Genomic DNA, 14,773 nt, shown 5'->3' with positions numbered 1-14,773 from the left:
CAGCTTTTGTTCCTTGACCCATGAAGCTACCTCCTGAGTTACAGGACAGGACACACCAAAGAAAACAACTTTGATAATGTTGACAACCCCTCATTGGTAACAAGGGATCATGAGAGCTCTGGGGCTTGGACTGTCTCTGGACTGAGTTCCTAGAGAGTGGTCTGAACAGAAACCTGGGCTTTTACTGATGATAGCAATTATGGATAACACAAAATAATTCAGGTTTAGATTTTTAACATTTATTAAAAAAGCAGGATGTATGTTCATTTCAAATTAAACCGTTAAAAATGTTAAAGCATACAAACAAATCAATTGTGTGCTAGCAGCATCCAATTGTTAGAATTTTCTAGAACTCCTCAGTACAGTCTTGGCAAGCTAAAAATATTACAACTTGCAACCAACTGACCTCACCATAGTGCAGATAAAACAAACTTTATAAAAACAACAATTTAAGGTTAAATAAGCTTAAATAAAGGTGTTAAATACAAGACACTTGATCAAAGCTTCTGTACAAAGATAAACAAATTTGGCATTGTACAATTGATTGGCTGGCTCACACCGTACATGATTTCAATAGTTAAGCAGTATAACTGTTTAGCTGAACATCAACTATACAAAAGTAACTGAAGTTGGGAGTGGGCTAACCCCAGTGAGCCATATACAAGGCATGTGTATTTTTAGAAAATCAGAACACTGTTTATATTCAGGCACCATTTGCTCCTGCAAATAAATAATCTCTAATGTATCTGCATCCAAACGAGTGTTAAACACATCAGTGCTAACATTTTATAAACACAGCTTTGTGACTATTCACTATACCTCCATTCTTATTGCTATGACAATGTGGACTGTGGAAATAAAACTACTGTACATACAAAAAAATAGAGCACCTTTTAAACATTAAAGTATATGTCTGGTTATTCTTTTTATCTTACAATACTGAAGCCCAAGCTAATGTAAATTGCTATAGCGTTTTCACCAGTGCACCTGAAATGTAGGAACTAAAACCCCGAATATTCCTCTTCAGGCAAGCCCCAGACAGAGCATCTTCTAAAAATGTCTAAAATGACACTAAGGATTTTTTACATTCATCTGCACACAAACAAATATCTGCTATTCTCTGCTTTCTTCATATGAATTTAAAGACTGATTACCACAGCTCTCTCTCCCTTTCAAATGAATAAAGCTGGACAGAGAACGTAGCAGAAACACCTAAAATGGATTGTGAACACAGTGAAATTATTACCCCGCTAATTCAAAAAATACAGCTGTTACATTGTTCAAGTAAGTATTTTCCAGGGGCCCAGTCATTCGGATTTTTTGTCTATCGTATTGAAAAACCACTCTGTAAATTTCCTCAGTTGAGCAGCTGCTGTTTGAGACTCCTCCTGAAGTCTCATGTTATCTTGTCTCAGATGCTGCACCTCTGCTTGGAGAACTGCCTTGTCCTGTTTTTCCTGGTTAACAAAGATACAAGGTGAGTAAAGTGAGTAGTCGTAATGACAACATTTATTTTTGTTGTTAATATTTCTGTGCAAGTCATACAGCTATATTTTTGAGCTCCCTAATCCACTCTGAAAACTACTAACTGTAAGTTAATACCCCAAATATGCTCCACCTACCTCATTCGTTCTGAGAAATTATTGCACGCTAAAAAGAAAACTAGATGTTACTTTTAATACAAAAATTTTAGGAGTTTACTGCATTTAACAAAATATTCAAGCACTAAAAGGATAAAAAGCTTTTAGCTATTACAAATCATACCTGGGAGCCCAAGTCATAAGGAATTGATTTCAAGCAGACATTAAGGAAGAAAAATATCTAATTTGAAAATTTTCCCCTACATGATTATTTTCTTACCAAAAGCAGTCTCATTTCTATCAGTCCTGGCATTGTTTCCAACTCAGAAATTAGACAGTAGATGAGACACAAAGCAAGATACCACAAGGCAACAAGGATGACATATCTGGAGTGTTAACTACTTAGCAATAGTGCCCATGTCCATATCCCATTCCTTTGTTAAATCCAAGGTACCATAAATGAAGATTAAGTGCCTCATTCTCCCTGGGGTATGACTATATTGTAGGACAGTTATTCTGGAGAAAAGACCCGTAAGCCTTGGAGCAGCTTGTTCACCCAACCATTCCCACAGGACCTTCTGCACCTGATGTTTAACTGATGTACTTTTTTCAAGCCCTTGATGAACTCTGCATAAAATTATAACTATTAAAACCGGAGAGTAATAATATTGCTAATGATCTCTTACCTTTCTCAGATCGGTTTGTAGTTGCCGGAGGATGACTTCTAGCTGGTTTACTTTTCCAGTCAGAGTACTCGGAGCATGTTCCCTGTAAAGTAAATCACTGCCTTCATTCTGGGTTTGTTAAAAACACTTTCTTCCCCAGCTTTTGCAGAGTAACACTTTTAGTGATAGCAAAGGAAACAAATCAGTCTAGCATAGTTAGGAAAACACAGACAAAACCAGCATCAGCAAAAGACTGTTACTGGAACACAAACCCATTGCTGCAACATCTGAGATATGACACTGCTTCTCATGCAAATCAGGCAGAAATTACAATGATTTTAAGAAGTAATGTTTTAGGAATTATTTGCACATACCCTCACAGTGGAAGTCAAACTTGCTGCTAAACGGTGTGTCAAGCACATTTGCTAACAAGCTGCTTTCTGATAAGGACTGTACTAATCTGAAGCAAGCTGCAGCAACAATTACTGGAAACCAAAAGAGCTGTTAAGAGTTCTTTTGTCTGGTCTGCAGTTGTGTCATTTCCAGCAAAGCATAAACCTACGGCTTTATGGAGACAAATATTTTGTTTAAAGGTCAAAACATATGAAATATTGCCACAGGTTAATCAAAGGCATGACTGCAGGAAAATACGGGGAATAGCTTCTGTTTCCTCTGTGACAATGAGCACTGTGGGAGACAGTTTCACATACTGTATAGATGAAATTACCCATAATGTGAATCATTTTGTCTAGAAAAGAGAAGCTGAAGAGAGAAGCTTTATACACAAAGCTGAATCAGCTGCTTCATGCAAATACACAAATCTGACAGATCTGCCAGTGCTAAAAGTGGAACATCTTTAACAGCCTTTTGCAGTCCTTACTGATCACTGGGCTGGGGAAGGATGTGGACTTAGGAGTCATTACAATAAATGCGCTTTACCATGTAAGTTAATTTGTGTAAAATTGGTTCAAATTAAAATGCGATTGTCTAACAAGCAAGAAGGCTTCTCCCTCCATTTACTCCATTCCTGCAGCTGAAAAGCAAAACTAATCAAAGATGTGTTTTTCTTTTAAAGTGTGCTAGTGGACAGGTTATACTGCTAAATCTATGTTTTAACAAGTATACGCCTCACAGCAGGGAAGACAGGGGAAAAAAAAAAAGAAAAGAAGAAGGAGAATAATGTCTCCCCGAGCATTGGGAAAAATTTGAAGAATGGGTCAGTTTGGCATGAAAGTTCCCAGCAGTCCTCAGTTACAGGTTCCCTTGATTCATTTACCTCTGTATAAATGAAAAAAATATGGATTTGCAAGTAGCAAATAGTTGCAAAAGGTAGGTAGGAACACCTGTTCCAAGGTCTGAGATGTTTGCTGCAGATAAGGTTATTGTATACTACAGAACTGAGCTCCTGTTATCGGTTCTATTCAAATTAAAGTAGAAATAAACACAACACAAATTACTATCACATAGGAGGAATAGTGAAAAGTTTGATTAGCTGAAACTCTGCATCTAACCGTGCTCTGCATCAGAGTCCTATTCCAGTGAGTGAGTTTTATCTGACTATATTAGAACTGCTCAGAGGCTGATTACAAGAAACAACATTTTTTCAAAATTAAAGACACGGTAAGTCAAGGCAATAGGTCTGCCATCAAACAGCAGTGAAACATGCATACAGGCAATTTGACATGCAACATTAAGAGAAAAATATTTTCTTAAAGTATTTTTTGTAAGAAATAAGCTTTAATTCTGACATACCCAGTAGCCTCAAGGAAATCTTTTCCTTCTGTGGGACTCTCATCCAAAGGTAACTCTTGTGTTCCCTCCAAGCCCCGAGCTTGCTGCATATCACTCAAGGTGCAAAAAGATGCTACTCTCTGATCTGTAAAAAAGTAACATAAGGATATGTTTAAAGCTGGACAGATATGCAAAACAAAAGGCCATATTATAGCCATTATCCTGGTTCAGTTAGAGAAATGGATGTAGGTTTCTACATCATAGCTTTGAAGATAATCAGCAGATGTAAAGTATATTTCAAATAGTTGGCTTGCCCACATCTGCATCCAAAGGCAACGTCAAAGAAACTTTTAGTGTCTATCAACAGAGTAAGACAGATTTGTTTGGACCAGTTAATGCTCATATGAACAGTAAATTGGTCTTGATGAAATCTGCAGAAAACCATTTGAGAATTCAAGGTCACAACCAATGACAATAATAATTCAGCAAAAAGATTTGCTTTTTCCATGGACTTTAAGCCATGAGACTCCCCATAAATCCGCAGTGTTCATTTCGTACTGTTTTACTGTCTCAAGCATTTGGAGAACCTAATGGTAATCTGCATACTTGAAAAACAGTAAATTCACACTATTTTTATCAGCTGAGGTTTTTATATATATATTACTAAGGCACGCTATTATCTCCATTGGATTCCACTAGAACATAATCTAACAAGCACAGATGTAATTACCTATGGATATACAGTGTGGCTGCCAAAATACATCAGTCACCACATAAAAGAAGTATGCCATGCAGATCATCATTGCACAGAACAGGAGTAAATGATGCATTCATTAGGATTTAATTTGTCTTCTTAAAAAAAAAAATCCTTATTTTGTGGAGATTGATTTAACTTATTTCTGTCAAACAAAATCCATGTCTGTAGGCTTGTATAAATTCTGGCGACAACATGCCTGCCTTGCCCTTTATCCCCTTGCTCTACCACCCCGCAGGCCCAAAGCTTGCATTATCATGCAAACGTGCAAACGTAGGAAATATTAAAGAAAGTTTACAAAAGGCAAAATTCATCAATCCCAGACCATCACCTAGAAACGGCGTGTGATGACAGAACGGCCCAAATTCTTCATCTGAGTCAAAACCTGGAATAAGATTTAGAATGTTCCTATAAACAAGACAGTCCATCTCCACGGGAGCAGCTGTGGCCCTCACACCCAGCGGGACACTCCCCGACAGCTCACGCTGGCTCTCACTCTCAGCCTTGCAACGTCATTTTTACAGAACACCAACATTACAATAAAGCATGAGGTGTCATGCCCTGTGTCTCTAATACCCAGTATTGCAACACAGCATGACAGCTTGGCTTGGTACATAAAAAGACAGCTCTCCAAACTCTAAGTAGCCAAGTAGTGAACACAGGACTGATCATTTTAACTAGGAAGTAAATTTTGGTTTAAAAGTTCTACTGAACAAAACCAGGAAATCACTAAAAAGCTCTTTTAAAGGGATTTTTTAAATGAATAGTTTTAATGAAGAGCAAAGACTGACAATTTATTTTATAAAACAATGAAGAAAAGTTGCATGCCATTTTTTATCCCATCTTAAAGACCATGGCTCATTTCCCTGCCTTGATCCTTATTTCTGACTAGCGATGGATCTCAGCAAATATGAACATGACTTTCATACGTGCCGAAAAGAAATTAAATATAATTTTAAACTCATAATCAATGACATCATTTACTTACTAAGTCGAATAGATTTAATTAGTAGAGATAAACTAAAACTACTTTCCCAGAGCAAATGCAGGACGTAGGCCAGAAACGAGACTGTGTAAACAATCAGTTTGAAGCACATATCTAATTAGTGATTTCACCTTTATACTGTTCACATTTTCATTACCACTTGATAGAAGAAAACAAAGCCAGCAACAAATGTTATGCTGTTGCTATTTTTCTACGGCCAACAATACGTGACATGTGACATTGTGTCTCGGAGGCAATTCTACTGTAACATTAAACAAATAAAAAATCTGCATTTTTCTCCCTCTGTCAAGTAACCTTAATTAAAGAGAATGGCCACTTGTCTGGTTTATTTTGTCAGCTGAGGAAATGTTTTGTCAGTTTGTTCTGCCCAGCAGTACTTGAAAGCATCTTTTTCTTGATGGATAAAAGCAGGTGCAACACCAGGTACATGCAGCTGTCAATGAAATCACATGATGCCATTTTTAAACACACTATTTTAAAATATTTTTATATTATTTCCACACACAACGAAAATATAAAATGTGGGCACTGGCAATGAAGTATAATGTGTGGACTGATTTTTTCTTCCTTGTGTAATAACTAATGAATTTCAGCTTCATGTAATTTAAAAATAATATTAACACTTAGAGGAGGAAATTAATTGTTAAACTTTTCTATTTTCCTAGTGTAACTTAAACACATTTTTCCAATATTCATGTCTTTAGAAAAAATGAAACCATATTTTCATATTCATCAGGTGAGGAATAAAGTCACTACACAGCCACTAATAACCAGAAGTCTCCAATCATATAACATGCTATGTAAATTCCTACTCTTCAAAGAGTAGTTCCTTAATTTTCAAAAGCCAGGTTAGTATCAAAATGACTCTGAACAAGTTAGTAACACAGTAAACTTCTGTAATAAGTAGACCTCTGTAACAAGATCCTGGACTAGCAAAAATGTTGCCGTTGATTACTTTTCAAGTACTTTAAAGACACATTTTTAATTTTAGCAATTGTATCAAATTGCGCTAATATCCCTATAAGTACTTATGCTTAGCTGTGTTTCACCAATTTATCATTCAAATTAGAACTGGTTTTAAATCTGAATTGTGGTGAAGGTTGAACTTGTGCTCCAAAGAGCAAAATCTTTCTGATTATTTTTGTTTTACTTGTTCTTCACAGGCTTGATTCTGTATTCATGAAAAAGGACTCAAAGCAGATAGTTCATTTATCAAAAGAAAAAATCAAGTCTATTTCTGACTGTGATGCTGTAGACATAAGTCCTGCTTCCTCCAAATGACAGGGACACCTCCTATTCAAGTGATATGTGCATACTAAATAAAATATATGTAAATCTCAGAGCTGTTATTTTTATCTGGGACATCCTTGCCAAACACTGCACAGAGCCCATGCATAGAAAACTATTTGCAAAAACATATTGGTGTTTATAGCAAAAAGTTTAAGCAACAGTTGACTTAGCAAGACCAAAGATGAGACAAAAATAATGTTTCACTTTAAAGTAACAGAATTGTACAGTTGTTACCACTAAGAATTTGAACCTGGATTTTTATTGTTCCAGTCCACTAAGGGAGACCAGAAAAAACTCTACACAGTTTTGATGTACTGGACAGAGGAAAGGGCTAAAATGGGTATAGCGCATGAAGCCACTCTCTCACTATTAAGGCAAAATCTACCCACAAACGTACACTGACATATGCACTGAAGCAAAGAGCTACACATGCACGCACTAGCAATGACCAAATGTTAAATAAAGATTTTCATTTTTTCCTTATACTAATTTGGTTAAAATAATTATCCTGCATGCCAAATGCTTCACTTCTTTCTCATTATGTTATGTGTAGCATTACTTGCATTGATCTATAAAGGTTTTAAATGGAAGTATTAAAATAATATTAATTATAGTAGCACAGATGTTTCTGCAAAGATAAACTGACATTAAGAAACACTGCATTCTGACTGGCACTAGCAGACATTCATAACCTGGCAAAAAATCAGAAGTAGAAACCACCTATTTTAATGAACTAAACCAGGGGCATCAGAGGGACTTTCTTAGGTTGTTAATTCCCACAGTATGATTTACCAAACACTAAACAGCTTTTTTGTTTTTTTTTTAAGCACAATAAACCCAGTTTAAAGTAGGACAAATAGTAAAAAGATCTATTTATAATAGTAATCAATATTTATGTTTGTGTCAATTCTCTTCTGTAATGACAGTAACAGATACAGACATCTAGAAAGGCTTCTCCTTTTGTTCCCCAAAACATTGACAAGATCCAAAATTAGCAATCAGCAACATAATACACATGCTGAAAGCCAGTCCTTTTTCTCTAACTTGAAGATCTATCAGAAGGATAATACAAAAAGATAACTAAAAAAATGTTCTCTCCTTTTCCCTTACTCTTCTCTGAGACTTCTTTGTTCTCCTTCTTCTAATTTGGCTTTCCAGTTTATTCTATAAATCCCCATATCTTTATCTTTACTCAGTTCAACATGTTGCTTGCTTCCTTTTTGATTCTTTAGCTTTTCCTTCTTCACCTCAACTGCCCTCCCTAAAGCCCTACCTCTTTTGCTGTACAGTCACATCAAGTTCTATCTATTTTTTATTTGTTGCTTCAGGGACGGAGACAAAAGTATTACGACAATGTACGTCTAGCACGTCAGCTGCTCCCTGGTTACCATCTCTCTGCAGCTCCCACTAAAATAAAAGGAGGGAACTGGAAGTGGCCTATCCATGTATGAAAGAAATGGAAGGAGATCACTTGCTACTGACTGCGTGCAGGCTAAAGATGGTCTCTGGCTGAATATCAGTGTCAAAACCGTGTCCTGCAAAGGAAGGCAGTGTGGAGACTTAAAATAACGTTCCACTGTGCTCCATCATAAGGAGTCTGACCCTCAACAGATACAGCTCAAGAAAAACCCCTTATTGACACAGATCCTGGCGCCTGTGGAGTTAACCCCTGCACAGCTCTCCATTGCATGGTGAAGACCTGTCTTGGGATTATCAGAGGATTTTCAGGAAGAGTTTGAAGCACATATTCAGCTTCCCACAAAAGTTCTTGCCAAGCAAAAGCAGTGAAAATTAAGTCTTCAGAAAGTGAAAAGCATTACCATCACACTTTCAATTAAAAAAAAAAAAAAAAAAAAAAGTCATGGTCATGACTAACTCCACTCTCATGGACCACAGTATAAAAACTGCTGTTCTACATAAGACCAAGGCTTCAGTTGGATAAAAGCTAATACTAAGTAATAAAAAACCCAGTCAAATGTTCATTTGGAGGGAGAGGGGGAAGTTGGAAGTAAGACTGCTGTTTTTGTTGCATCCATTAGTAAATGCTGAGTACAGATGATGGCAGCAAAGCTCTTGCTACTATATTTAATTCTTAATCCAATTAATGCCAACATTATAAGCACCTAAACAGGCTATATTTAACATTAATTGAGATAACATTGCATTTTAAGATGGACTGATGAAGGATTGTGAGGCCCACATTATGGATGTTGAAGTGATCAAAATATATAACTTGTCAACATCTAGAGAGACAACAGGGGAAAAACCCTGACCTTGGAATCAGACTGGCAATTCTAATAAACTCGTATTGAGAAAAGACCTTGTACAAAGAAAAAACTAAAATTAAGTCTTGTATCTAGGTTCTAGAAAGGAATACAACTTTGAAATATCAGGTTGACAAAGCCAAACTTGAGAACAACTCTAACATTAATTTCTTAAATCAATATTAAACAAGTCCTATTTATTTTGTGATCTTTTCCACTGAAAGTTTGCGGGGAGATGTTTGTTTTAGGTTTTTTTGAGATGGTCCTATATAAAATGTGATCATATTTCTACTCTGTTTAATAAAAAGACCAAAGCAGTTTTATATTCAGAAGCAGACAGACTTTAGAATCATCCACGTTCTTTTTCACATTGAAAGAATGCAGAACAGTACTTCCAAGCTATTTTTAAATAGTAAGCTGAAGCAACTCCTAAGTCAACAAAACTAAAATACATAAAGAAATGGCAACTGCTAATTCATATCCAATGCATTCCCCCCCAGTGATTTTTTTTATGACATGCTTATCAGTTACTCTCTTTTAAATGACTTTCAAATTGCAAGACATAGGATAAAGTTGAACAAAGGCTTAAAAATTCCATTCCTTGTAAAAATTTCAACTTCTAGTACTATGAATTTAGTCAAAACATTTTAGAAATCACCTAACATATACACAAATGTTTCTATTGCAGAGTCCTAAACAGAAGATAATTACACCCCTTCATACAAAACTAGATTATTATTTGCTACTCAAAATCTTACAATAATTTAAAAAAACTCAATAAAAACAGTTTCTGTCTTGCGACTCAAGTCATTGTTTCTTCAGCTTTAACTACAGATATATCTAAGATTTTTGCAATTAAAACCCAACAACTAAATACTTCTCCACCCTAGGAGAGGGCATTGTGGATAGCTATGTTGTTCTAGCTCTCTCTCTCAAATTCAAATGGTAATTACACTCACAGAATTTACCAAAGTGAAATTATTCTAATCACAATATTAAGCAGTAAAATAATGAAAACCTATTAAAGTTTTCAAAGAAAGCTAGCAATACAGGAGCATAACTGGTGGAGAATGACCTTCTAGTCAGCTGAACTAAAATTTTTTATTAGCATTTAAAAATATTCTTCAAGTACAAAGTTACAGAATTAGTCTTTTACTGATTCAAATCTGTTTTCAGTTAAGATGTCAATAACAAACAGCAGGATGTTCCCTGAGCAATCAAACGTAGAAGTGTATGGGAACAGTTGTCAGATTCACAGCGTCACAGTACTTCCTGCCAGCTACAAGTGTGTTTGAATAGTACTGAATAGTAATGAACGCACAGACAGTTAATCAGGTTAAGGAACAATACAGTACTTTAGATTGCTGATCATCACCATTGGTTTGGGTTTTGACTATGCCATTTAAATTAATATAGTAAGTAGCTCTGAAGAGCTTTTTGATCAAATTGAAATTTAATCACTTCGTACTTAGGGAAGGAATCAAGTACCAGAAAATGGATTCCCATGGTTGCTTTTAGTTGAAAAACCAAGAAGAATATCTCATCACTAACTTTACAAGCAGTTCTCAAAGTTGAGACCTTTATCTTACATAATGGTGATTGTGGTAATGTCATCCTTATTCACAGATACCTCTCACTTCCCATACATTCACTAATGAGAGTAACATCATTTAAGAAATGTTGGAAATCTTCAGGCAACACAGGGACCTAACCAAAACGCCCCTCAGAAACAACAAAACACAAACATTCAACTATATATATTCATATACACACCCAAACCAACATCCACCTTTCTGTGTTTATACATTATGTGTAGGTTTAGCTCTCAGATACATCAATAAGCTTTTTTTTTCTTAGTTAACCTGGTCTTATAGTTTAATAATACAAGCCTGGTCTATATGCTGTACCTCAAGTTCTGCTACTGGAAAATACAGCGTACACTTTTGCTTTTTTTCAAGAGCTTATTATAAAACATGAGAGACTGCGACATCATTGGGACTACACATACAACTTTATAAACACAACACAATAAACTCAGGAAAGTGTTACTCCCAGTTTCATTTTAAACATCTAACTTAAGCGCTTTGAATCCCTCATTCAAAGCACTTGATTTTTCCAATTGATTACAGAAGGAACTTAGGCCTCTAAGTGGATGAATTGTATCTAAGAGATATTCTGAAAGTATCACGAATACCCCAAATTTTCAGTGACAGTCTTCCCTAATGAGAAGTGTTACTGCCAAAAGAACTAAAGGGCTATAGAGGCAAACACTGTATTTTTTGTAATTCAAAATGTGGCTATACAATATACACTTTTTTTAAAAAAGTCTGTGTACCGAACATTGATCTTTATTCAACATTTTCCTGTTACCTTCAAACGCTCGTGCAGCATCTACCAGGTGGGACCAGTCTAGCCCTGTGGCAGTGTCTGGCAGGGGCATCAGGCCAGGATCATTGAATTTGGCTTTATCAGATAAGGACCCATCTGAGAACCAGAATTCATCTAAATAATAAACACAATAATTAGTCCTCCTATAACAATGATGTACAATTAGTTTTGAAGATACTATAATGAACTGTAAAAGTATAAGCAAAGAGTGCTTAATTTCTCTTGTTTCTGCCTTTTCCTGTTCAATACTCAGTATGGGTGGAACAATGTTTAAAATCTGGCAGAATGAGATGGGAAGGGTTTCTAAAGATTTTTTTGCGCCACTTTGCACATGATGTCTTCTTTACATTTTCCTGTGAATGCTGTGTGAGTAGGCAGCATCCATTCTTAAAGCATACCACATTAAACCTGAGCACTGAGCAGAAAAGTTGCTAGATACACAAAGTTTTATTTTTATGAAGGCTGTGAAACAACATATGAGATATTTACATGCAGAGTTTTATTCTGAAACTTAAATATTTCAATTCCAGAAGCAATTTCAAAAATATCACCTGCTTTTCTTCTAATGCATTTGTAAATTCTAGCCTATATCCAAAACTCACTTTCACATTGAAAATACTTCCCTATTAGTTTAGTACTGGTAGTTGCATATCTGAGGACATAAAGACTTGTGAGCCGATCTCTAAGCTCCAGAGTGAGCTGTAACACACTGTATACTGTAGATAGATTGCACATTAATCAAAATATATACACTCTAAAGTTAGTTCAAACACAGCTTTCAGTTATGCAGTCTTTTAGAAAGGTGCCATGAACAAGCTTTTTAGTAGAGGAGATGCTACTTTTCAAAGTTATCTTAAATAGCTTTAAATTTTCCTTATCTATCCAGAGCAATCTTCATTCTGATCAATGTGAACACGTTAAAATTAATACTGCTGAATAGGCACACAGATGTTCTTAAAAGTGAACACAAACCAAATAGATTATTTATAATCACATTTCATCTTAACCGTAAAGCTAGTGATACAATATTGTAGTTTTATTACATAGTATAGTCAGGAAAAAAAAGAAATTTTGCTTCAGATGTATCTACTTCTATTAAATAAAAAGGTCAAAATAGTAATTTTTCCTCAAATATTTCAGAAGGAAATTTCCATCTAGTTATTCCAGTGAATCAGACTACATGAAGAATATTTTTTCCAGGGAAACACCAAACACAAAAATCAATGAAGGAAAAAAAAATGCACACATATAAGTTCAAGATACTTCATAGAAAACTGCATGCTGTCATTGTCCTGATACCCATGAAAAAAGAATACCAAAGTCCATTTGAATTAAAGATTTTTGACCGAAAAATCCCAAAACAGAACCCTTTTGCACAGCATTTGACTGCACAGAGCAATGATTAGAGCATATCACATTCTTTGCAGAAAGCTTATTTAAAAAAAAAAGAAAAATCAGAACAGGAAAGTGAAGATTTGCAATCCTCTGTCAAAAATTAGGTGTCCCACAAAGCAAAAACAATGCAGGAGAGGTAGAAATCCTGTTTACTGTGGAATTTATCTTGTTCTACAATTTATATGAAAGATGCGGTAATGTTATACTACAATTGGAAGTGGCTTGACAAACCTCTGTAGAAATGTCTTTCTCAATACTCTATCTTAGTATATGAAAGTGGATGCCACATGAAATGGCAATTGTCATATACAAATATAATCTACTCATATATCTGTACTAAGATTTTATTTTTAGTTCCTTATAAACATACATCTTAACTAAGATCACCTTGTGGTGCAAATACATTGGAAGCTCAACATCAGAGCAGTCTCTGAACTTTTGTATATGACCTGGGAATTATAAGAACCTTATTTGCACAAGTACAAATGTTTTATACATCCCTGTTGTGCAAAACAGACAGAATGCCTTCTCTGAAAGGCTGGCAAGCCAGCTTTTGGTTCTAGACCAGCAGGCAGGCCCTAAGGGACAGCCCTTGCTTCTGTGTGATCAGCCTACAGCAGCTGATTGTGAAACCTGTCAGGAAAATGCCTGTTCCCAGTGCGATTCTGCGGGCTTTCCAAACGAAAGTGTAGGAGTGATATATTCACCAGTAGTCATCCTTCATTATGCATTGTCTCTGTGAGACCCTCAGTTCACCTTAGGGTAGATCCTATTCGGTCCTGCATAGGCCCTGACAGAGCGACTCAATTGCAGAAAGCCTGCCAGAGTAGAGATTTGAATATTTGATAGCTTTGAAAACTCAAGTGCTCATGCTGATGGCTGAAATTATAAGTGGAATAACTGAACAGGCATGAGGATGTCTCCACAGAATAATTCATTTTCAAGACATAAATTATGTGTTCTTGTGCAAAGCGGGGATGGGAGAAGAAGAGGAAAAAGAAAAAAAAAAAGAAAAAAGAAAAAAAGGAGCTCTAATGATGTAGGCCTCTTTGTGCTTTTGAATTTTGGAGAATATTGTTTGTATTTCAGGAATGCTCTGGGTGAGATGAATTATTTCTAGCCTCTTGTATTTGCATTTCTTCCTGCTCCTCTTACCTCGCTGTTGCCTGCCCTTTTGCTCTGTATGACTGCCACATCAGCAGCTGCAGGCTGCCTGTTGTCTTCCTGTTCAATTTGTGCAAAGGTGGCAAGTTATGCTTAAGCACACCCACCTCTGTGTGTCCAGGAGGATATGCCTAATCTTGTAGGCCACTATCTTCATTGCCCACAGGAACCATGTTGCTTCATGGTTTTGAAGCAATACATTTATTTTTTATTGAAGTGTTATCCTTCAATTTTAAATATTATTTTATTTGCCCTACTCCTTTTGGCACAAATCATTGTGGTTTCTGGTCCTTTCAGTTATGTCACTCCCTTTCTACACTTAGGAATTTTTTAATTTTTATTATTGATACATAAAAGTATAAAGCATTCTGAACAGTCCTTATTTTCACCAAAATTATATGGTCAGTTCAGTTTCCAACAGAGCTCCTGAAATTGACTGCCATCAGTCCCACATACCTCTGTATTCAAAGGATAACTAGTTACACAAAGAAAGAGGAAAGATTCACCTGACTTTCACAGAATCACAGAATGTTAGA

General features: G+C 35.9%; 1 protein-coding gene across 1 annotated transcript; it reads right to left on the bottom strand.

Moving 5' to 3' along the window:
- Positions 1-217: 217 nt before the first annotated feature.
- Positions 218-4,121, bottom strand: LOC104469933 (signal-induced proliferation-associated 1-like protein 2; the record flags this gene model as incomplete). The annotated part of the gene is made up of 3 exons (XM_010084680.1): positions 218-1,457; positions 2,267-2,348; positions 3,998-4,121. Coding segments are annotated over 3 exons (356 nt in total), but the record flags the coding sequence as incomplete, so codon positions are not given.
- Between the last annotated feature and the right edge of the window lie 10,652 nt (positions 4,122-14,773).

Source organism: Pterocles gutturalis, unplaced genomic scaffold, assembly GCF_000699245.1.
Source record: "Pterocles gutturalis isolate BGI_N339 unplaced genomic scaffold, ASM69924v1 scaffold6650, whole genome shotgun sequence".
Lineage (NCBI taxonomy): Eukaryota > Metazoa > Chordata > Aves > Pterocliformes > Pteroclidae > Pterocles > Pterocles gutturalis.
This window is presented reverse-complemented; position numbering and strand designations above follow the sequence as displayed.